General features: G+C 42.0%; 1 protein-coding gene across 3 annotated transcripts; it reads right to left on the reverse strand.

Annotated features, from left to right (window-relative positions):
• Window positions 1-4: 4 nt before the first annotated feature.
• Window positions 5-17,675, reverse strand: ttc23l.L (tetratricopeptide repeat domain 23-like L homeolog). Of its 3 annotated transcripts, none has more exons than XM_018266457.2 (12): window positions 17,526-17,675; window positions 16,741-16,832; window positions 14,561-14,744; window positions 13,623-13,746; window positions 11,874-12,030; window positions 10,367-10,492; window positions 8,403-8,580; window positions 6,384-6,483; window positions 5,944-6,071; window positions 2,957-3,094; window positions 492-574; window positions 5-270 (listed from the first exon to the last, which is right to left on the reverse strand). In XM_018266457.2, the coding sequence occupies exons 2-12, from the start codon at window positions 16,800-16,802 to the stop codon at window positions 249-251; spliced, it is 1,302 nt and encodes a 433-aa protein (XP_018121946.1). In that variant the 5' UTR covers window positions 16,803-16,832; window positions 17,526-17,675; the 3' UTR covers window positions 5-248. The 3 variants fall into 3 exon arrangements, with proteins under 3 accessions (XP_018121946.1, XP_018121932.1, XP_018121952.1); XM_018266443.2 differs by having other exon boundaries at window positions 2,901-3,094; XM_018266463.2 differs by lacking the exons at window positions 16,741-16,832; window positions 17,526-17,675 and adding an exon at window positions 15,423-15,477 and having other exon boundaries at window positions 2,901-3,094.
• Window positions 17,676-24,858: the final 7,183 nt, after the last annotated feature.

The raw sequence follows: 24,858 nt of genomic DNA on the forward strand, positions 1-24,858 counted from the left end.
GCCCTTGGCCAAAAAATACACAGTTCTGTTTTTATAGTGAAATAAATACAAAATCTCAACACATGTATACTTGTATGGACACACTGTCACAATCTAGTGTAAAAGGTAGAGCTGGGGCTCAGGCGTAGAAAAGACTAAACTGATATTTGCACTGACTGGATTCCCTGGCTATTTGTTGCCTTTCTTTTTGCCACAGACCTAGACAGATGATCCCACATTATTCCCAGTAGGAGCATTCCTTGCTTTTCTCAGTCTCCAACCACTCCAGACCTGTAAAAGACAATTCATTAATCAACATTTTCCCCCGCAGGCCTATCTATTTATCTATCTATTTATCTATCATCTATCTAGCTATCTATTTATCTATTTAGAGAGGAACAAAATAACCATGCCGTACATAAATTATATTTTTGTGTGAATTACACGTGTAAATACAATATATTTATATTCCAGTCGGTGATATGTTAATGGGACCAGTATATAGAACTTACCTCTTCAACGTGGTGAGGAGATGTTGTGTTCCTTTGGTTTTACTGTGCTGGGATCCATACACTGCAGCCTGAATGTCCAGGCACTGGAAGAACAAATGGAAGCCAAGGTGTGAGTGAATAATATTGCCGCTCTACTGTATGTATAAAGTGCTAATATAATATAATATAATGCTATTGTGGCTGCAGCATGGAACATTTCTCCTATGCATTACAGTATAGATGGGGGGAAAAGTGAAGGAAATCACTAAATAAATTGTGCTCAGTGATGTATCTGAGTTATTGACTATTGCCTTTATATGGTCACAGAACAACCCCTCAGTGACTTCTAATATCCTTATCATTTACAGTAGGGGGTACATTATTCCTTATAATACATGAGTGATACTCAGAGTTCCCTGTATAACTCAGCCTGCAGCCTTGTGCCTTTATATGGTCACGGAACCTCTCAGTGACTTCTAATATCCTTATTATATACAGTAGGGGCTACATTATCCCTTATAATACATGAGTGATACTCAGAGTTCCCTGTATAACTCCCCTTGTAGCTTAGTGCCTTTATGTGGTCACCCCATAGAATGATGCTAGCCGAGATGTACAGAAGGGCTTGGAGCAGGAAAACCATGGAATTACATGTGAGCCCCCTCAGCATCAACTGCTCCCGCTATCAGTCTGGAACTCACATTGAAAAGGGGCTGTTCAGGCATCATTAAAGGAAAAGGAAATTCATTAAGAACAGTAAATTTCTTAAAGGGCATGTAAAGGCAAAAAAATAAAATCCCATTTTTACTTTCTTTAATGAAAAAGAAACCTATCTCCAATATACTTTAATTAAAAAATGTCTACTGTTTTTATAAGAAACCTGACTGTATGCAGTGAAACTCTCCCTTCATTTACTGCTGTGGATAGGAATTGTCAGATGGTCCCTAACTGCTCTGCAGGGAAACAATCATACTTATGAACAGCAGGGGGAGCCCCCGCCTTACTTCCCAGCCATGCAGAACTCAAGCAGCTTTGTTTATGACGATCCCTAAGCAGCCCAGACCACACTGAGCATGTGCACAGTCTTAGTCTTGCAAAGATGTATAACAAAGTTACAAGATGGTGACCCCCTGTAGCCAACTTTGAAAGCATAAATTATTTGTTTGATTAGGCTTGTGGTGCAGTAAGTTCATGTTTATATTTAGTATACAAAATACAGCATTTCTAGCCTTATGCTATGTTAGACTTTACATGCCCTTTAAAAGTTATATTAAACCTGTGTAGAGTGTCCCTAGCACACGTCACACGCAAAACTAGTTTTTTAAAAAATGCAGGGTGCTTTACTTTTATCAGAACTGCACTGTGTTGGAAATGGTCGCTGCTTTCTGATTTAAAGGGCATGTAAAGGCAAAAAAATAAAATCCCATTTTTACTTTCTTTAATGAAAAAGAAAAAGAAACCTATCTCCAATATACTTAAATTAAAAATGTGTACCGTTTTTATAAGAAACCTGACTGTATGCAGTGAAATTCTCCCTTCATTTACTGCTGTGGATAGGAATTGTCAGATGGTCCCTAACTGCTGAGCAGGGAAACAATCATACTTATGAACAGCAGGGGGAGTCCCCGCCTTACTTCCCAGCCATGCAGAACTCAAGCAGCTTTGTTTATGATGATCCCTAAGCAGCCCAGACCACCCTGAGCATGTGCACAGTCTTAAGGTGGCCATACACGGGCCGATAAAAGCTGCCGACAGACCGTGTCGGCAGCTTATTGGCCCGTGTATGGGGCTCCACGATGGGCTTCACCGATCGAGATCTGGCCGAAAGTCGGCCAGATCTCGATCGGATGGGACGAAAAATCCCTTCGGATCGCAGCCGCATCTGTTCGTTGATGCGGTCCTGCGATCCAACCGCCCGTTACTCTTCGTTAGGATCCGATCGATGGGCCCTAGGGCCCACGATCGGATCAGCCCGATATTGCCCACCTCAAGGTGGGCATATCGGAGAGAGATCTGCTCGTTTGGCGACATCGCCAAACGAGCGGATCTCTCCGTGTATGGCCACCTTTAGTCTTGCAAAGATGTTTAAAGTTACAAGATGGTGACCCCCTGTAGCCAACTTTGAAAGCATAAATTAGATTAGGCTTGTGGTGCAGTAAGTTCATGTTTATATTTAGTATACAAAATACAGCATTTCTAGCCTTATTCTATTTTAGACTTTACATGCCCTTTAAAGACTATTGATTTAGCCTGCTAAAAGCTGACTTGTTGCTATGGGTTTGTAACATCTTTTTGGCACACCTTGGATATTTTGACGTGTACCTGTACAAAAAGGATTTGGCAAATGATATGGCTCTGGCAATCTGCTATGGAATGTATGGAGAAATCTAGCTGCTGGTGGCACTGACTGACCATAGAGTGGCTACCAACCTGTGCTGCTGCTGCCAGTACAAAGAATTGATCAGACTCCTCACACAAGAAATTACCCTTTTCAGCAGTTTGTAGCCCTTTTGTATCTTCCCATCTGCTAAGCATATGCTTCCCATTATACTTAGAATCTCAGCCAGCTCTTCATTAAATTCAGTGTCCGTCCCGACGGCCCCTTGTAGCAGCTTGTACGCTTCCTGCAGCCGGAGACAAATGAACATACAGCAAGTCATACGTTTCAGGGGAGGAATAAACAGTGTCATAGACATAATGGGCCATTCCAGGTGTTTGGGCTACAGCTGGGGGGTAACTGAGTATGTAGCAGTCAACTTATCTCAATATTATATGAGCTAAACGGCAGCAGTGTTGGACTGGGCCCCCGAGGCTCAATAAGAGTGACTGGAATTCAGGACCCCGTCTTTCTGTTCCAATTATTTTTATTGATATTTCAAAATAAACAGTAGGAGCAAAATCAACAAATTATTGACTTACAATGAAGCCCAACAGTTTACAAAATAAAAGGATTATTACACATCAATCCATTGAGAATAAAGTAACAAATGTTGACTTTAAACAAAGATTCACCAAGAAACATAAATGAATATAAAATAGAAATAAAAATAAATCCTCCTCTCTACCAATCAGACAAATAAAGCATTTGCTAAATTGATGCACAAAAGATTTACATACCATCAATCTATCTTGGAACAGTAAAAAGAATCTTCATCAGAACTATATCTACTAGGGATGCACAGAATCCAGGATTCGGCCTTTTTCAGCAGGATTCGGCCGAATCCTTCTGCCCAGCCAAACCGAATCCTGATTTGCATACGCCAATTAGGGGTGCGGAGGGAAATCGCGTGACTTTTCGTCACAAAACAAGGAAGTAAAATTTTTCCCCTTCCCACCCCTAATTTGCATATGCAAATTAGGGTTTGGTTCAGTATTCGGCCGAATCTTTCACAAAGGATTCGGGGGTTCAGCCGAATCCAAAATAATATCTATATTTCCTAATGATAACTTTATCATCAGATTTCAGAATGTCAAAATTTTCAAAGAATTTTCCCTGAAACCAACCCTACCATATCTAAAATCTATTGCTTCATCTAAGCATAAAGACCTTAGATAAGACAAAACAACTTTGAGATCTGGGGAGTTTTCCTGAATCCAATGCAAAAAAATTGATTTACGTGTATTTGCAATGACCAAATGTATAAAATGTTTATATTTATTCCAATATTTCCTCATAGGAGTACAATTGGCAAAAGGAGTCAAGCCTATGACTAATTGCCCCCAAGGCGCGAAACGTGTAAGGCTTTTGCTGTGATGTTTTTGCCACAATAAAAATCTTTTTTAAAAAATACATTCGTGGAGTGTGGTCTGGTATGTGCCAGCCCTTTACTATTTTCTAATTTGCAACAAATTGCCTCCCCGAGCTGAAGGTCTGGGGCTTGAGCACCTGGACCCCCCTTTTTTCTGGGTAAGTTAACCCCAACTATTACTGTATTCGACACTGAACATCTTTTCTATAAGTTTATTTTTTTCAGCTGATAGTCAAGCAGTGCAAATTCAGGAGGTAACTTAATATCAATGGTTAGTTTTTCCAGGACCCCATCTGACAGTAATAAAGTGCAGAGACCACTTAGTGACATCATAGCTGCTAATTACCCCCTGCCTGATGGAAACTATACTAAGGTACTAAACTGGGACAATCATCTGACATTCAAGCCCTTCAGACTGACCCAAAGCAGCAGATTTATTTTCCTATTCCACCAAGCTAATAAAATAGTCAAAGGGAATTGTTTATGGAGCCCCCCCCCCCCAGTCAGGTCTCTGCTAATTTAGCATTATGGCTCACCCAGCTGAGGTGCAATTAGCCCTCACATATGAAGGATCAAGGTGCACTTATTCTGCTGTCAGTAAATTAGCGGATGTCAAGGGACGTAGGCCCAACAAATCAGTTCCATGCTGGCCAGTGAAAAGAGAGGGGTTAAAGGATTGTTCAGTATAAAATTATAAACTGGGTAAATAGATAAGCTGTGCAAAATAAAAAATATTTCTAATATAGTTAGTTATCCAAAAATGTAATGTATAAAGGCTGGAGTGACTGGATGTCTAACATAATAGTCAGGCAGTTACCAATGCCTGACTATAAGGGGGCCACATGGGACATAACTGTTCAGTGAGTTTGCAATTGATCCTCAGCATTCAGCTCAGATTCAAAAGCAACAGTTAAGCTGGCCATAGACTCAAAGATTCGCTCGTTTGGCGACATCGCCGATATGCCACTAACGGCATGGCTATATCGGGGGTAATTCAAACGTTCGGCCGTATGGCCGAACGATCGAATTACTATGCGCCAAGGGGCTCCGACGGGAAAAAATCAAACCTTCCCGATCGAAATCGTGGCCAGATATCGATCGGGAAGACCAGTCGGAAGCCCCCATACATGGGCAGATAAGCTGTCAAATTGGTCCAAATGACCGATATCGGCAGCTTTATCTGCACTTGTGTGGCCACCTTTATGGCCCATGTGCCCCCCCGCCCTCAAGTCACTGATTTTTATTTTTATACTGAACAATTCTTTTAACTGTCAGCCATGTCGATTTTGGTCTGGCTGCACCACAGTTTGAATGAGCAGATCCATTATTAGGGGGCATAGAAACACGCTGGCACACAGAATCCTGTTATTTTTAATGTGTAAGTGCGGTGCAATGTTTCGGGGCCACAAGCATTGAGGAAGGGGCGTGGCCCCGAAACGTTGCACCGCACTTACGCATTAAAAATTTGTGCATGGTTTAACCAGCAACAGGATTCTTGTGTGCCAGCGTGTTTCTATTCCTACCATTCACTGGAGGTTGCCTCTATCGCTGGGCACCGAGTTACCTGTTTCTCTGTTGGCACGGGTGTGCGAGTACTCTTCCTTTTCCATTATTAGGGGGCCCCACACATGGACTGATGGACATATGAAACAATGAAGCAAGTCCCCTGGGAGTCTGGCCACCTACCATAGTAAAATAGATAAAGGGGTGTTGTGCTTTCCTACCTGTTTCTTCCCGATCTGAACAAGCCATTTGCTGAATTCCACACAGGCACTCAATGTCCGGGGGTCATCAGGACCTGCCACTGATTGGTAAGCGCTGAGACTCTCTGTGAAGTACCTGTGAGCTGCCTCTAATAACGGAACAGAAATCCATCCGATCAGTCAAGGCTACCCAAGCCTGAGCCACTTACACTGCAGGATATTATTATTTGTCTCTCACTACAGATATCACTGCTCTCAGACCTACACACCACTAATCTATCACTTGTTCTTGTATAACTACACCTTGCAGTGTTCATGCTGTGTAAAGAACGCTGGTTAATCCATATAAATTGAGTATTGCCCATTGGTTCTGCTGTTGTGTACACGTTAGGGCTCGCTGTTGCCCTTTAAGAGCTGCCGTTTTACTAAAATCAGAATTTCATGAGTTTGTTCCTACTCACCGTGATAATCAGACGCAGCATAAGCTTTAGCCAACTGCAACCCGCTCTGTGCCGCCTCCGTGCTGTTACTTCTATAGTTGGCTTGAGAAATTGAATGTGCCTGTTGAATAATAATAAACAGACTGCGTGTCAGAAAACAGGGACACGTGTATCGCCATTATAACATAGTAACAAGGTTCAACCTTTCATGTCTATATAAAATCTGCCTAACTGCTAGTTTATCCAGAGGAAAGCAAAAAAACCCTCCTAGAGCCAATTTGCCTCAGAGGGGAAAAATCCAAGATGTCAATGGGACCAGTTCCTGGATCAACTTGTACTATGAGCTATTTCCCATAACCCTGTATTCCCTCACTTGCTAAACACCATCCAACCCCTTCTTATACCTATCTAATGTATCAGCCTGTACCACTGATTCAGGGAGAGAATTCCACATCTTCACAGCTCTCACTGTAACAAACCCCTTCACAATATTTAGGCAGAACCTCTTTTCTTCTAATCGAAATGGGTGACCTCGTGTCAGCTGGAAAGAACTACTGGTAAATAAAGCATTAGAGAGATTATTATATGATCCCCTTATATATTTATACATAGTTATCATATCTCCCCTTAAGCGTCTCTTCTCCAGCTTATACCTTTCAATACCTTTTACCAGCTTAGTTGCCCTTCTCTGTACCCTCTCTAATACAATAATGTCCTGTTTGAGTGATGGAGACCAAAACTGTACGGCATATTCTAGATGGGGCCTTACCAGTGCTCTATACAGTGGAAGAATGACCCCCTCCTCCCGTGAATCTCTGCCCCTTTTAATACAGCTCAAGACCTTATTTGCCCTTGATGCTGCTGACTGGCATTGCTTGCTACAGACAAGTTTATCATCTACAAGGACTCCAATGTCCTTTTCCATAATGGATTTGCCTAGTGCAGTCCCATTAAAGGAGAATTCAACCCTAAAGTTAAAAAACCCTACCCCCCTACCCTACATAGACCCCCTCCCTCCTTTCTCCAGCCTAAGTGTTCCCCCAGACAAATGCCCCTAAAGTTTTACTAACCCCTCTGTGCAGATTCAGGCATCGGAGTTCATGGGCACCATCTTCAGTAATCATTCGAATTAGACCGGCGAGTTTTTGCGCAGTTGTCGCGAATCAGAAAATTGCACATGTGCCAACACACTGGTCTCATTCTGAAGATTTCCAAAGAGAAGATTGCGCCCATGAACTCCAATGCCTGAATCTGCACTGAGGGTTAAGTAAAACATTAGGATTGAATTCTCCTTTAAGGGTATGACTTTACATTTATCAACATTGAATCTCATTTGCCACTTAGCTGCCCAGATTGCCAGTTTGTCAAGATCATGTTGCAAGGATGCCACATCCTGGATGGAATTAATTGGGCTGGATAATTTTGTGTCATCTGCAAACACTGATATATTACTTACAATACCCTCCCCAGTAGAAGTAAATACAGGGAATATCCTCCCCAGTACAGATAAAACATCTGTACTGTATTTGTGGCCTGACAACGTTATGCAATGTCAGAGAAAGCAGGAAAGAGCTGTAGAAGAGATGCTTAAGTAAATAGGGGGCCAAACCAAGTGCAGGCTGGGGATGGGGGATGCTAGAGGGCAGCACTATTAGGGATGCTATTATTGCAGTTTTGTGCTCTGTACCCCGGCTCATACAGTATATGAAGATTATGGAGAAGTTCCAGACTGGTGTGTTAGTGTATTACAACTATGCCTGAATCTTGTTTACAGCAAGGTAAATACTTCTCATCCCTGTGTACCAGTGTAGCAGCTTTCTTCTAGACAAGACTCCAATTCCCACAATGCCTTGCACACGTCTATAATTCTATATTTCCTAATGAAAGGTCTGTTAATGACAGAACATGCCAGGCATTATGGGAATTGACGTCTTGGCCAGAAAGTATTTAGAGTCAGACAAAGGAGCGGATTTGTTATTCAGTACAGTGAGAGAAACTGCAACTGTTCTCAATGTAAATGTCCTTGCAAGGCCACTGTACCTGCAGCAGGTGCTCAATGGCACCGTTTGGTTTCTTCCTCATAAACTCGGCCCTGGCCATATCCTGATACAGACCGATCAGTTCTGAGGCGCTGTCCCCTTTGGAGGAGATGATGAAATCCGCAGCTTGTTCAAAATAGTTAATGGCAGAACTTGGTTTATTTTGCAGCAGGCAGGCCCTTTAGAGAAAGGGAAAGATCTTGTTGTGTTAAGGCCAATCTAAGCATAGCAATCCTTTTCTATATGAGTGCTAGTAATCTAACTAATGTGTGAGGCGAGCAATATGGCACCTCCCACTCAAAGAACTTGTGACAGACACCCCAGCTATCATTATGGTGTGTGGATCATGTTTCCATACATACATTCCAGCATTGAGCATCCACTTATCTCCAAAGTGTGAATAATAACGGCTAAAGGGGCCCCATTACCCTTATGCAATGACCTAAAACAAAGGCAAGAGTCTGGTAACAGCAACTTGTGACAAGGACAAAAACTTCCCCTTTAAAGCAGAACTAAAGTCTAACTAAAGAAGAAGCTAGAAATGTTGTACATTATGTTTTGTGCTTCTGTACCAGCCCAAGGCAACCACAGCCCTTTAGCAGTAAAGATCTGAGTCTCCAAAGATGCCCCAGTAGCTCCCCATCTTCTTTTCTGCTGATTCACTGCACATGCTCTGTGCTGCTGTCACTTACTGAGCTTAGGGACCCACTCACAATATACAGTACACATAGAATAGAAATGTCACAATATAAGGCTGATTAGTAATTAATACAGATAATTACTACATGGCAGCTAGGGTTGCCACCTTGGTAAAAAAAAATTTACCGGCCAGCGGGGAGTTGGGAACCAAAGGGGCGGGGCATGACGCAAAAAGTGGCGGAGCCGCGACGCAAAAGGGTTGTGCCACACCGCAAGAGGGGAAGACGACAGGCTGTGATGCAAAAAGGGGCGGGCCACTCCACTAAAGGGGCGGGACCACACCGCGTGAGGGGAAGATGACAGGTCGTGATGCAAAAAGGGGCAGGCCACTCCACTAAAGGGGCGGGACCACACCGCGTGAGGGGAAGATGACAGGTTGTGATGCAAAAGGGGCGGGCCACTCCACTAAAGGGGTGGGGCCACACCGCGTGAGGGGAAGATGAAGAAGTAATGTTAAGTTTCCACCCAAGGGCAAGGCCTTTTGTTAAGCATATTACAAATTACCGACAGCTACATTTCAGGTAAATTTGTAATACCGGCCCCGGCCCTGGCAGGTGTTTAACCGACTAGTCTGGTAAAATACCGGCTAGGTGGGAACCCTGATGGCAGCACAGAAACCAGTGCAATTAACATCAGAATTTAATAATCAGCCCTGTAGCATCATCTTATATTACAGGGGAAGCTCATTTTCTGCTGGATAATTAGTGACGAGCCCTAAGCTTAGCTTCTCAACAGCTGCTCAGAGCCCACTGAGCATGTGAGTGTCACAGACACTTTCCAAGATGGTGACCCCCTGTGACAAGTTTGAAGTCCTGGATCATTGCTGCTATTGACAAGCTCAAACTTTAGGCTGGTGCAATAAGGTCACTATATAAAATATGCCATTTTTAGCCACATACATTTTTATGGTTTAGTTCTCCTTTAAAACACTTAAATCACTTTTTGGTGTTACTGTTCCTTTAAACTTGAAAATGCTCACATTTTAGACCCTCCTCCACATTTACATATAAACCGCGGCCCACATTCTGGTCAGCCTATTTGTTATCTCATTGCTGAGCATATTCAGGACAGTTGGTTAATATGATAAAGGGTATGCGATTTACAAAGAGTCATCACAAGATGCCGGGGGTTTTAGATATAGCCCTCAATCAATTAAAAGGGCCACACATAGGGTTGCCACCTCATCCCTTTAATACCAGTCTCATAACTACTATTAATTCAGTCAAATAGAAAAAAATGAGGCATGAAAGAAACAATTACACTTACTGCCCCAGAGCCAGTGAAATGTCTTTCTCGGATACTTTTAATGTAATTGCTTTCCGCTCCTGTATATCCTCCAGTTCATCGATAATCTTCTCCACCTTCTGCAGGCTGAGGTACGACTCCTTTCCAGTGGGGCAAATTAAGGAAATCCATCCAGTTAATTCACTCTTTATGGTGCCCATAACATCTATTCCTTTCTTTCCTTGCCCTTTCATTGCTGAAACTCACTGCTTATCCAGTTTTACTTCATTGTCCCATGATCCCCTACTGTCCATTTGTTCAATTCTTGACAGTAGTTGGCACTTGCTATTATTTTCTGCTTGACATCTGATCTGACTGCTCCTTTATTTCTACCTGTCACACTGCAAGCTACAGGGGCCAAACTGCAATGACAAGGCAATACATAAACCAGCCTCAGTTCATCAAAAATCCCCATCCCCTTCCATCCATCGGCCCCCCTCAATGCTTTTTCCCTCCTTAGTAACTCAGGGGAAAAAGTATCCCTGTTATGTACCTTGGTATAATTATGAAAAGTAGCGCAGTGGAGCTCTTCGGCACCATCTTCTGTATCTTCGGATACTCTCCTTTTCGTTCGGCAATCTTTGGAGCTTTCCGCGCATGCGCAGTAGGCACGAATACCAGAATGGTCCCAACTGCACATGTGCGAAAAAGCTCCGTGCCGGCGCTCACTTCCGTGAGCAACCAGAAGATACAGAAGATGGCGCCGGAGAGCTCCGCTACTCTGCATGAATATTCCAAAGTACATGACAGGGACAATTTTTCCACTGAGTTACTAAGGAGCGAGAAAGCAGAGAGGGGGGGCAATGAACAGAAGGGGATGGGGATTTTTGATTCACGGGGGGTTTAGTTCTCCTTTAAAGGAACAGTTCAGTGTAAAAATAAAATCTGGGTAAATAGAATGTGCAAAATAAAAAATGTTTCTTATATAGTTAGTTAGCCAAATGTGTAATGTATAAAGGCTGGAGTGACTGGATGTGTAACATAATAGCCAGAAGTTAGTCAGTGACTATAAGGAGGCCCACATAGGACATAACTCTTCAAAGAGTTTGCAAGTGATCCTCAGCATGCAGGTCAGATTCAAAAGCAACAGTTATGACCCATGTGTCCTCTTCCAAGTCTTTGATTACATTTTTGGCTAACTAACTATATTAAAAAATATATATTTTGCACAGCCCATCTATTTACCCAGTTTTTATTTTTATACTGAACAATTCCTTTAACACAAGCTCCTCTGCACCAAAATGTACAAGGGTGCCAAGGAACCAGTAAATCTATTTCAGATTATCAAATCCAGCACCAAACATGGCTGATTTTAACCAACAAATGATACCTCTTGGGCATCTTACAATATGACCAGATCAATTACTGTCCCAACTGGCAAGTTGTTTTTTGTGCCTAGTGATTGTGAATGACTACCCTTTCAGCACAATAGTAATCCCCTACCCCCAGTCCATACCTAATGTCACCATGAGCTGCACTGAAAGGATATTTATTCTGCATGACGTGTGCCATGCCCAGGGTGTAGTAGATAGTCACAAGGGTTCCCATGATTTCTCTTTTTTCTTCTGCAGACTTCGACATGTCGACCCCTCGGAGCAGGATATTTTTAGCGGACTCAGCATGCGCTCTGGCCTGGGCTGGCAATGCTACGGCACACAAAATACACATCAAATTAAAGGAACAGTTACATAAAAAATAAGTGTTTTTAAGTAATAAAAATATAATGCAGTGTTGCCCTGCACTGGTAAAACTGCTGTGTTTGCTTCAGAAACACTACTATAGTTTATATAAATAAGCTGCTGTGTAGCAATGGGGGCAGCTATTCAAAGGAGAAAAGGCTCAGGTTACACAGCAGATAACAGATAAGCTCTGTAGAACATAATGGTGTTATCTGTTATCCACTATTTAACCTGTGCCATATAGAATTTTTTCAATTTCCGCTATTCCTACACAGCAGCTTGTTTATATGAACTGTAGTAGTGTTTTTGAAGCAAACAGATCAGGTAGTAGTGTAGGGCATTAAATCACTTTAATTTTTTGGTGTTACTTTTCCTTGCCCCATGTCATTGTTTTTTTTTGTAAGAATATGGGGTGTGTTTTGCCATCCTACTCCTGTCCCTGCCACTGAGTTACCCCAGGGCCGGATTTAACGAAGCGACACCCCAAGGCCGCACGATCCATACCCTTGCTGCTTCCGGTCGCGCCGCCCTGTGTCCACAGGCTGTGGTGCTCGCTGAGGCAGAAGCGCTGGGGAGCGTTAAGTCCCCAGTGTTTCAAAAATGCGGCTGGGCGTCGTGCCGCCCCAAAAATTTCGCCGCCCTAGGCCCAGGCCTATGTGGCCTAGCCACAAATCCGGGCCTGAGTTAACCACCAGCTCCCATTTTTTCCAGTCATTGGAATAGTAACTGATACTATAGGCCGGCTGCAACCTTTTTTACCCAACACAAGCATGAGATCTGTTCCTGGGGGGTGCCAAATAAGGGCTGTGATTGGCCATTTGGTAGCCCCTATGTGAACTGGCAGCCTACAGGAGACTCTTTGACAGTACACCTAGTTTTTATGCAACCAAAACTTGCCTCCAAGCATGGAATTCAAAAATAAGGTCTCTGGGAGCAACATCAATGAGGTTGGGGAGCAACATGTTACTAACAAGCTGCTACTGGTTCCGGATCACTGCTATAGACAATAAAGCTACTACTGTATAAGGCAAAAATAGCACCAGACATCCTCACTGGAGAGAGACTCTATGGTGCAACTACTAGATGATTCTTATTTATTTATACATAGTCCCACATATCTGGTTACATATCTTGAACTTGTGAATATGTAAGATGAGGACTGACAGAAAGTATCATTAAAGAAGATTATTATATAATACACAAAAGCCATGAATATCCTGTAAATTATATCCTTATAAACGGTGAGTACTGATGTAATCAGTTATAAATGGTGAGTTCTGATGTCATTTCAGTCACCTGACTTACTGAAACTTGTGTATTATAATAAATAAAGTACCCCCTGTAGCAAAATATAAGGATATTAGAAGTTACCTCGGAGTTCCATGGCCTGTATAAAAACACTCGGCCAAATCCTTGGTAACTTATAATATCCTTATAATTTACAACTGGGGGTACTTTATTCACTATATTATTATTAGATTATTATTGGTGTCTAGGCTCTCTGTGTTGCACTGCACTGGGGGTTTACAGATGGCCCCTATTATAAGCTATGCTTGTACCTCTGAGGGTCAGATAACTGTAAGCAAGGTTGGCAAATGCCTGGGCGAGTCTCCAGTGTCCGTCCCCGTAGACTATTCGACTTAAGGCCACACACTGAATCAGTTCACAGTTTGCTTTACGGCCCTGTTGGAAACAAAGAGAAGAGGTGCCTTAGTCTACAAATATTTCCTGATCATAGGCAGAAATGACTGACAAGGCTCACAATGGTAATCCTCCCTTTTGGCTCTGAACCTGTGAATACTAAATGAAATACAACGCTGGGCTTTGTTGTTGATACTGACAACCCCAGAGACATCTGCAACAGCAGGTCTAAAAAAGTGACCCATTTAAATCTGACTGGCACATGGCTGCCTCACTGCATACACCCTTCACTTTGCTTTGAATAAGGAATAAAGATAAATAGGAAAAAAGAAAGTGTCATGCCAAACTCTGTGACTTCCAGACACAGCGGCTGTGGGAGTTCAACAGCTCCATTTCAACCATTTTCTGTTGGGCAGAGGAATGGTAAAAGCACAATGGCACACAGCAATTTCTGAAGGGTTCTGCACAAAACAAAAACTGTGGTACTGTGTTAGCCAGTAGCAAAAATAACAAATAAAAAACCAAACAAATAAAAAAAGTATTGTAGTGCAAGCTTGCAAAGTATTTTTATTGTTAGCCAATATAGGTTTCACTTCATTTGTTTTTGTTTTGAAGGGTTCTGGGAAATCTCATGGGAATTAGAAAGTGATGACTGCATGACAGAGGCATGGGTATTGTGACCACAGAGCTGACATAAGGGAAATGTATAAAATATTCATTGTGTAGAGCGGCTGTGATGTGGAAAGAGCAGTGTAACACATTGGTGCTGTGGATGACTTGTTTTACTATGGAGAATTCCCTAAGCAACCAATGCTGCTTCTTAAACTGTAAAGCCAGTCTGCAGTTCATCTCTCACCTTATTCTCCTTCATGAAATGCTCGGCCATTATTTGAGCTTTGGCTAATTTCTCAGCTGGAGGGGAATCTGGATCAGAATACCGAGAGAACTTCTTGATTCCTGCATAAGATTCTCCACTGCGGCTTGAAATATTCTCATCCAACTTCGAGGGGACAGACAGAACACTGGCGGGTCTAGCAGTTCTGTTGGACAGCAATTACACTTACTATGAACCAATCCTCATCCGCTGATCACAGTTCCCCCAGAGATTCATCCAACTGAAACATCACTTCCCAAATTACAAATCCATCCTTTTATATCCACACCGGTGTTCTCTATGCCGAGTGATGATATGGATATGGCTTTCTACCCACTTCATTAATGACCTTCTATTGTCCAACCATTGCCAATTATCGGCCAGTGGAAAACTCTTGCCTTAAGGGAACAGTAACACCAAAAAATAAAAGCATTTTAAACTAATTAAAATATAATGTACTAGTGCCCTGCATTGGTAAAGGTTATGTATTTGCTTCAGAAAGACTACTATAGTTTATATAAATAGGCTGTTGTGTAGCTATGGGGGCAGCCATTTAGGCTGAATAAGGAGAAATCTAGGGGGGACGGTGGAAGCACTCTTAAGGCCAATTTAAGTATAATGGAAGTGCCACTTACAATGCACTTCCCTGGGCCCCTGTCTCATAAGTAATTCAATATAAATGCAAATGCATATGTTTACAAAACAGGGGTTTTTAGTTACAAAGTTATGATCATAAAGTTGAAAAGCCACCATACCACATCAAGGTAAACCCCATATGGCGGTCCCTAACTTACTTAACTCAGGTCACAATATAAAAAGATACTTCTCTGCATAAAAGCATTACCTGTACACAATGTGTGTTGTGCATTGGTTTCAATCTGAAAGCTAAATCCTCCCCCGCCTGCAAGGGCTTTTAAGAGAGAGCGATTGCTTAAACCAACGCCCATATTTAAAAGCATAGGACCACCATTAGTATAAAGGGGTGGGTATGGGGTGCTATTAAAAAACCACACTGAGCTGAGCCACAGCTTCAGGCGAACATACAAAAATCTAGGGGGGACGGTGGAAGCACTCTTAAGGCCACCTTGACGTGGTATGGTGGCTTTTCAACTTTATGATCATAACTTTGTAACTAAAAACCCCTGTTTTGTAAACATATGCACTTGCATTTATATTGAATTACTTATGAGACAGGGGCCCAGGGAAGTGCATTGTAAGTGGCACTTCCATTATACTTAAATTGGCCTTAAGAGTGCTTCCACCGCCCCCCCTAGATTTTTGAATAAGGAGAAAGCTTGGCACAGTTTATGTAGCAGATAACAGATAAGCTCTCTGATAGAATACAATGATATTCTGCAGAATGCATATGTTATCTTCTATGTAACCTGAGCCTTGAACGGCTGCCCCCATAGCTACACAGCAGCTTGTTTATATAAACTATAGTAGTACTTATCGGTTATCTACTGTGTATCCTGTGCTTGAATGGCTGCCCCCATGGCTACACAGCAGCTTGTTTATATAAACTATAGTAGTACTTATCGGTTATCTACTGTGTATCCTGTGCTTGAATGGCTGCCCCCATGGCTACACAGCAGCTTGTTTATATAAACTATAGTCGTACGTATCTGTTATCTACTGTGTATCCTGTGCTTGAATGGCTGCCCCCATGGCTACACAGCAGCTTGTTTATTTAAACTATAGTAGTACTTATCTGTTATCTACTGTGTATCCTGTGCTTGAATGGCTGCCCCCATGGCCTCACAGCAGCTTGTTTATATAAACTATAGTAGTACTTATCTACTATCTACTGTGTATCCTGTGCTTGAATGGCTGCCCCCATGGCTACACAGCAGCTTGTTTATATAAACTATAGTAGTACTTATCTGTTATCTACTGTGTATCCTGTGCTTGAATGGCTGCCCCCATGGCTACACAGCAGCTTGTTTATTTAAACTATAGTAGTACTTATCTGTTATCTACTGTGTATCCTGTGCTTGAATGGCTGCCCCCATGGCTACACAGCACCATGCTTATGTTAACTATAGTAGTCTTTCTGAAGCAAACACGCACGTTTTACTAATGCAGGAAAACAGTAAAGCACTTTCATATTTTGATGTTACTGTTCCTTTAAATATCAGTGGTAACTTAGTATATTTACTTACGAGCACCGTGAGCCAGTATCAGCCGTGTAGGATGAATCAGTTGGTATGTAGATTGGTTTCATATTTAAAGGCACGCTTGCTAATCTGAAAAGCTGAAGAGAGAGAGAACGAATTAGTATTGTAAGGAATGTTTCAGTTATGATATATGCAAAGCGCAAAGGTAACTTCTAATATCCTCATATTTTGCAACAGGGGGTACTTTATTTATTATAATACACAAGTTTCAGTGAGTTATGTGACAGAAATGACATCAGAACTCACCGTTTATAATTGCTGACATCAGAACTCACCGTTTATAAGGATATCATTTACAAGATATTCATGGCTTTTGTGTATTATATATATATATATATATATATATATATAGTCAAGGCCTGATTCTTAAAGGGGTGGTTGACCTTTAAGTTAACTGTTAGTATGTTGTAGAATGGCTAATTCTAAGCAAGTTTTCAATTGGCCTTCATTATTTACTTTTATTTATTTTTTTGTAACTCAAAAAACACAAATGATAAAAAATGAAAACCAGTTGCAAACTGTCACAGAATCTCACTCTCTACATCCTACTAAAGGTTAATTTAAAGGTGAGCAGCCACATTCCTGTAAATGCGTGTATATAGGCCAGATACACATATAGAGCAGCAGCAGTACAACTTATACACCTGCCACCCACTAAATATCCTCATCTTATCCTCTCTATCAGTCTAACCCTCCGGACATACCCTCCGGACATGCCCTCCTGCCAGTACCCAGCATGCTTTGCCCCCCTCAGCCCTGATCTTACTCACCTTTTGGAGTCACAGTTGCTCAGATGGAGCCCTCCGAGACGCCGATCCCCCTCTTGGTTTTTAGATTTTCTCATCCGCTGAAGTTTCCCCAAAGCATCTCGTTCCCATGGAGACGGCCCACGTGCCCTGGAGAGTGGACGCGCTGACGTCACGATCTCGGGAGCGCGGGGCGCCCATGTCTAGTAAGGGCAAATGAAGTCAATGGGGGTTTATGATGGGCACAGTAGATGTGGAATGATAAGGGTAACATTGAGGTGTCTGTTAGTGGGGTTGACAAAGCAATGATAGATATAATGATGATATAATTGAGGGGGTGCCAAGGATAAGTGCTTGGAATGATGGCACAGAACAGTATGTGGAACAACAAGTGGTTGGGAGGAATGCAGTTATATGTGCAGGAGAGTGGCAAGAAGGAAGGACTGGTGTAATGGAATCTTGTAGTATGACAAATTGATTGAGATTAAAGGGCAACTGAGGCTTCATGAAATGTGTTCTCTTACGTCTCATTTGTGAAACAGGGTTGTTGCTGCTGTATTGTGTATTTCCTGCTATTTCTGTAGCACGTGTGTGCAGGACCTGTACCGTGGAGCTTACAATCTAAGGTTCATCTCAGGGTCAGACTGGGGGGCCCGGGTAGGGTTGCCACCTTTTCCGGAAAAAAAATACCGGCCTTCCTATATATTTATCATTTTTCCCTATTAATAACATTGGGATCAACCATCATTTTTACCGGCCAGGTGGCAAACCTAGGCCCGGGGTCCCCCCTGCTGTACTGCCACACACATGAGTACTATGTTTTTTGGGTGGTAGCGGCAGGAAGAAGCCTGCAAATAGCGCATTTGGGCCGGCCCAGTTCAACCCTGGTCCCTCTCACTTTCACATGCTCTAGGGTCAGTTTTATCAGGAGCCCATAACTTACACCTCAGTAAAAAGGCCACACAGGCATCAGTGCTAAAATGGTAAAAACACCCCCCCCCCCAACACAAGTTATAAAAAGCCATTGGGGGTCAGCCCCCCCCAAAAGTTCAAAAAAAAACATTGGTGGCCAGAGTCCCCCATAAAAGTAAGAAAAAAATGGTGGCCAGGGAGGAAAAAAAAGACCATTAGTGTTCAGCAGAACTTACCTTCTTTATTCTCCTCTTCTTTGGCTCAATTTGGCGACTTTTCCTCTTCTTCGGAGGCTTTCAGCTCCTTGCAGTAGCTGGGCCCCCTTAAATTTTAAAAACCACCAGGCCCGGTACTATTATCCCTCTGCTGATCTGTATGTTTATAGAGTGTGGGAGGAAACCAGAGTACCTGGAGCCTGGAGGAAAAAACCATACTGATATGGGAAGAACATCCGAACTGCGACAGATAGTGTCCTGACTGGAATCAAACTCAGGTCCCAGGGCTGCAAGGTAAAAGTGCTACTTTACGGTAGTGGTTGGCCAGGCACCTTAGGCACTTTGGCCCGACCAACTTCCCCCCCCCACTGCAACCTATGTGGCACCCGACTCATGGTACTAGTGGCCCTACGTGTGTGTGGTGATTTTACTGATGTTGCATTCAGGCTGAACCTTGCTTCTTTTCATCCGACCAACAGAGATTTTTCTTCAGAACAGATAATAATGGTCAGTCCCCTCAATTGTAGGATTATCTGACAAATGCCCTCCTGACATACATACATCCCTGGGGAACAGATTTGGTCGAATACCAAACCAAATCAGGAAACTCCCAATGTGTGGTCACAAAAGGGCTGTTGTGCAGACACAAAGCAAATTTTACCATTGTATAGAATTCCATTCGGCCAACCTCTTGGATTCAATCAAAACCTGCTAAAAAAAGGTTCAGATTCAACTGAATCCCGAATTGAAACCAAGATTTATTGTATCCCTACAACAGACCGTTTAATCGGCAAACATGGCACCGGCACATTGCTGACCCGTCTGATATCCATAGAACATATATAGTCTTTGGTGCAGTTGTTGTCTGGTTTTCCAGGCTCAGAGAGCAAGTACTGAAATGAACCCAGTGAACCTGTATAGAGATTATGTGGTTCTAGTTACTGGATAGTTTAAGCTTTGGGAAGGGCCCAGGACTCCTTATAATTGAAAGAAAATGCCATATTTCCATTTTTTTCCTCTGGGTGGCAGTAAATGACTCTGTATTATTTATACAAGTAGTAATGTTCCCTGAAATGTGTGTTTTTGGGTGTGATTATTATCCTCTTCTCCCCTTTAGAATCAACATAGAAGTGTATTGCCCTCTCTCTATTTAGAGCTGTAACCTTTTGCATAAAAATTTAACTGGAATCTGAATGTCCGTGCAACTATAAATTGTCTTTATTTTCTCTCTCTCACAGGAGATAATTTACCACTCGGACCCCTGAGATTTGGCTCCCTGCGGCTCCCTGCCTGGGGGTAGATACAATTTATATTCTTTACTCTGTTGCTTTCTGTGTCCATGGAACCTTTGCTTTGCTTTCTGCATAAGCTGAAAAATGCTGCAGGAGATTTAAAGGAGAAGGAAAGGTTAAATTACCGGAGGAGGGGAGGTGCCAAATTAGTAGACATTAATATACAGAAGACTTTAATGAGAGATGAGAGCTTTGAAGGGAATTCTCTCACTGAAGCAGTTGTATTAGCAGATACATTCAATAGCTTCAAGGAAGGGTCAGATGCTTTTTTTCTAGCATGCAAAGAAAATACAAGGCTAGTGTTTTAATTGCTCACATTACACATTATATTCAAGGGGAACTATCGCAAAAATTTTAATTTAATATAAGCTTCCTCATACTCAAGTAAAAACTTTCTAAATGCAATCAATTCAAAATTCTGCTTTGTTTCTGAAATAATCAAGTTTATGTTCACTTTTCCTCTCTTTCACTATTCCCTCTGTTTCTCGTCATTCTTTCATTCAGGAGTTGGGTGTCAGATGAATGATCCAATATATCTTAAAGGGGGGCTTCCTTTCCTAGAAGATGAATTAGAGCTCACTCAAATAACCGATTCCAGTACAAACAAAATAACTGCCTTTTGCACAAATCCTGCATGTAGAGAGACAGAATGTCTGGTGACTTTAATAGAGTGAGCTCCTGAATGAAGACAGAATGAAGTTGCTAAGAGAGGAATAGTGAAGATAAACTTGATTGTATTTAGAAAGTTTATTATTTCAGTATGATAAATCTTAAATTAATTTCTCATTTTCCTGATAGTTCCCCTTTAATTACAGAAACTGGTCTAATTACAGTTTTGCAGTGAGAAGGCAAAACACAGACAGCATTAGCAGGTCTTTATTATTTCTTGGGGTTCAGCTAAGAGCTTGGCATTAATAATTTGAGCAGAGGCCTAAAAACTGACGGAGAAGAGTCATTTATCAGCCTCAACTACTTTACAAGCCAGAGACTGGCAGCCACAGCACTCTGCTGTTAAACAACTCCCAGCACCCTTCCAACAGAATCTGTCTCACCTCTTGTGTGTTTGGGCAGGAATTTAACCCTTTCTTTCCCTTCAAGCTCCTCTGTTTATGCCATTTTATCTCCTGCCAATTTTGCTAATGTTTTGGAATTGCTCTGCAGTCCCAATAATGGAATGTTATTATTCAGACAGGGCACACAGCACGACATATTAGAACAATATAAGCACAACCCTTTGCGTGCTTGGGTCTGTGTGTGTTTATGCTGGTGCCCCTCCGGCTTGGGGTAATTTAGAGAGGGTCTCTGGCACTTCAAAAGCTTCAGTTTATTTACAGAGAGCATTCCTTTAAGGGATTTCTGCCCTCACAATGGAGCTTTGTTATTTGCCTGTATGGGAGAGGCCTAGGCCTGGGAAATATCTTATAACAATTAGTATATAGCAGCCTGTACATAGCATTGGATGTCAAGTATACCAGATAGCCAATAGGATGTGGCCATGCTACATATTAGCCCCATTGTAGCTTCTGTTGTCAGACAACAAGCTCATTATGATGTAAATTAGTCAGATGCACAAAGGGGTCCCCATCTGCTGGGCTGTCTGTTAGGGCACCCATAGGATTTCCATGCTGAGGATGGACTGATGGGATCATCCGATTCAGGGTCACAATATGCAATGTCCTAGTTCTTCAGAGCAGGTTCCATGTTCTATGTCAATAAGATCTTGGCAGTCTCCTAGAAAATGACATGAAATGCGTGGCTGCTGGGGTAGTGGGCCTACATCAGAGGCATAACTACAGAGGAAGCAGACCCACTGACCCCGGGATATATATATATTTCTCCCTATATATTATCCATAAGCAACTTAATACAGGTATCTGACCTGTTATCCAGAATGCTTGGGACCTGGGGGTTTTCGGATAACAGATCTTTCCGTAATTTAGATCTCCACACCTTAAGTCTTCTATAAAATCATATGAACATTAAAGACTGTTTTTGCTTCCAATAAGGATTAATTATATCTTAGTTGGGATCAAGTACAGGGTACTGTTTTATTATTATACAGGAAAAGGAAATGATTTTTGAAATGTGGATTATGTGGATATAATGGAATCTATAGGAGACGGTCTTTCTGTAATTCAGAGCTCTCTGGATAACAGGTTTTCCGTATAACAATACCTGTATTGCTCTTGGTGTGATATCAATACACTGCCACCCAATACATCACTCTTAAAGGTGTTGTTTTCCTGATGAACATATTCCATTACAGAACCGATGCTTTACATAAAGTTATCACACGGCAATATAAAAATCTTACATCAACAGTTTATTTAAAAATTTGCTTTATAAAACACAGATATATGTCAAACATATTCCATTTCTTGGGTATTAAAAAATACAAAATGATATATTTAGGCAAAATAATTGAGGCGCTTGGGATTCAGTTAATAGGGATGTCAGGGTGCATGGCAGAGAATGTATGGAGCGCTTGTCTGAACTGTACGAGTAAGGGCAGAGACACGCTGCGATTTGGGGAGATTAGTCGCCCGGGCGACAAATCTCTTCTTCTTTGGCGCGACTAATCTTCCAGAACTGCCTCCCTTGCCCTTCCGCCGGCTAGAATGTAAATCACCGACGGGATGGCACTTGGAACGCTTTGTTTTCCGAAGTTGCCTTACGAGTATACTTGAAACGAAGCACTCCGAGTGCCATCTGGCCGGTGATTTACATTTTAGCCGGCGGGAAGGCAGTTTGGGGAGATTAGTTGCCCTGAATAGGAGATTTGTCGCCGGGCGACTAATCTTCCCGAATCGCTGTCCTAAATGGAAGGATAAGAGAAGTGATTAGAAGAGGCACAAGTGTGTGTAGATAAGGGTCACCTTCCTCCCTGCTGAGTTACAGCACAATTTCAATTGGGGAAAGAGTGGAGCCGTCAGGAAACGTTGGAATAGACACCCAACATTCTGCTTCATTTCCCACGTAGGGAAACAGACTCTGACAGCAGATAAGAGCCGCATCTACTCCTGCCTGTGTTCAGGGATATGATATGAGTAGCAGGAGTGTAGCTGATGTGTCCTATACCGGATAATAACCCAGTGAAAGATCTAACAGCAGATGGCACAGTCATGGGGCTTACACCGAAATTCCTACTGTTTCAGGGTCTTTGATCATCAGTTTGTACTCTCACTCACTTTTCTTGCACCTCATTATTTCTGTACAATGTTTTTTATGTTTGTAAAAAGGCATCCATGTTACAGACAGTGGTTACATTCTGACCACTAGCATAGGTTCTCAGCAGTAGAGTACATTTTACTGGGCCCCACAGAAAATGTCTAGAGGTTGACCTGTTTTACCAATAAAGAAAAACTATACCCCCCCAGAATAATGTAGGTCTCTATAAAAAGATATTGCATAAAAGAGCTCATATGTAAAACCCTGCTTCATGTAAATAAACCATTTTCATAATAATATACTTTTTTAGTAGTATGTGCCATTGGGTAATCCTAAATAGAAAATTGCCATTTTAAAAAATTAAAGGCCGCCCTCTGGGATCCTATGATTCACGGTGCACACAAACAAACCATACATGTTAGGTCACATGAGTCAATTAACAGACAGAGTTGTGTCTTTTGCTTCCACACTTCTTCCTGTTACAGTTAGAGTTGTAGTATTTCTGGTCAGGTGATCTCTGAGACAGCACACAGACCATCACAAAATGGGGGTTCGAGGCAAGAGATGTAAAAGGGCAATATTTACTTAAATATATGTTCCAGCAAGATTGTTTAATATGTCACTTAATATGAGGGGGTAAAATTTTCCTTTAACACTGTATATGAATCAGGACCTTGTTAGGCCCCTATACCTCCTGGGCCCCCTGCAGCCGCAGGGTCTGCTTCCTCTGTAGTTACGCCCCTGCTTCTCAGTCTTGCACCGAGGCACCAGGGATCCCACAACAGACAACACTGATTGCCCTAAACTGTCTCACTCTCCCAAACTCTCTTCCGTTTCCTTAGTCGAGGGATGATAATTGCAAGGAGAAGACTCTGGGGGGATTTTGTACGTCTTTCTTGCCCCAAGCTGATAAAAGCAATCCTAGCATAAGATCTATATCTGGCTACATTCTTTGTGCAGTTTTATTTAGCCTTAAAAGGAACAGTAACACCAAAAAACTGACCTGTTTGCTTCAGAAACACTACTATAGTTCATATAAACAAGCTGCTGTGTAACAATGGCGGAAATTGAAAAAAGTCTATATGGCACAGGTTAAATAGTGGATAACAGATAACACCATTGTGTTCTACAGAGTTTATCTGCTGTGTAAACTGAGCCCTTTCTCCTTTGAATGGCTGCCCCCATTGCTACACAGCAGCTTATTTATATAAACTATAGTAGTGTTTCTGAAGCAAACACATCAATTTTACCAGTGCAGGACAACACTGCATTATTATTACTTTAAAACACTTTTTTGATGTTACTGTTCCATTAACAGTAATAGGAAGCGCAGCACTTTCCGTTTCCTCATTTCCAAAAACTACTTTCCCATCTCTTGCCTTTATTTATATGCCACTTGTTCCACCTGGATTCTTTCTGTACCCCCCCTTCTCTTGTCTATAGTGTACGCTACTACTTAAAGGGGTTGTTCACCTCTGAGTTAACTTTTAGTATGATGTAGAGAGTGATATTCGGAGACAATTTGTAATCGGTTTTCATTTTTTATTATTTTGTTATTTATCTTTTTATTCAGCCGCTCTCCAGATTGTAATTTCTGCAATCTGGTTGCTAAAGTCCCAATTGCCCTAGCAACCATGCACTGATTTCAATAAGAGACTGGAATAAAATTAGGGTAAGGGTCTAAATAGTAATATGAGTAATAAAAAGTCACAATAACAATACACTTGTAGCCTTACAGAGCATCTGGAAAGAGTCAGAAGAAGGTAAAAT

Source organism: Xenopus laevis, chromosome 1L (genome assembly GCF_017654675.1).
Source record: "Xenopus laevis strain J_2021 chromosome 1L, Xenopus_laevis_v10.1, whole genome shotgun sequence".
NCBI lineage: Eukaryota > Metazoa > Chordata > Amphibia > Anura > Pipidae > Xenopus > Xenopus laevis.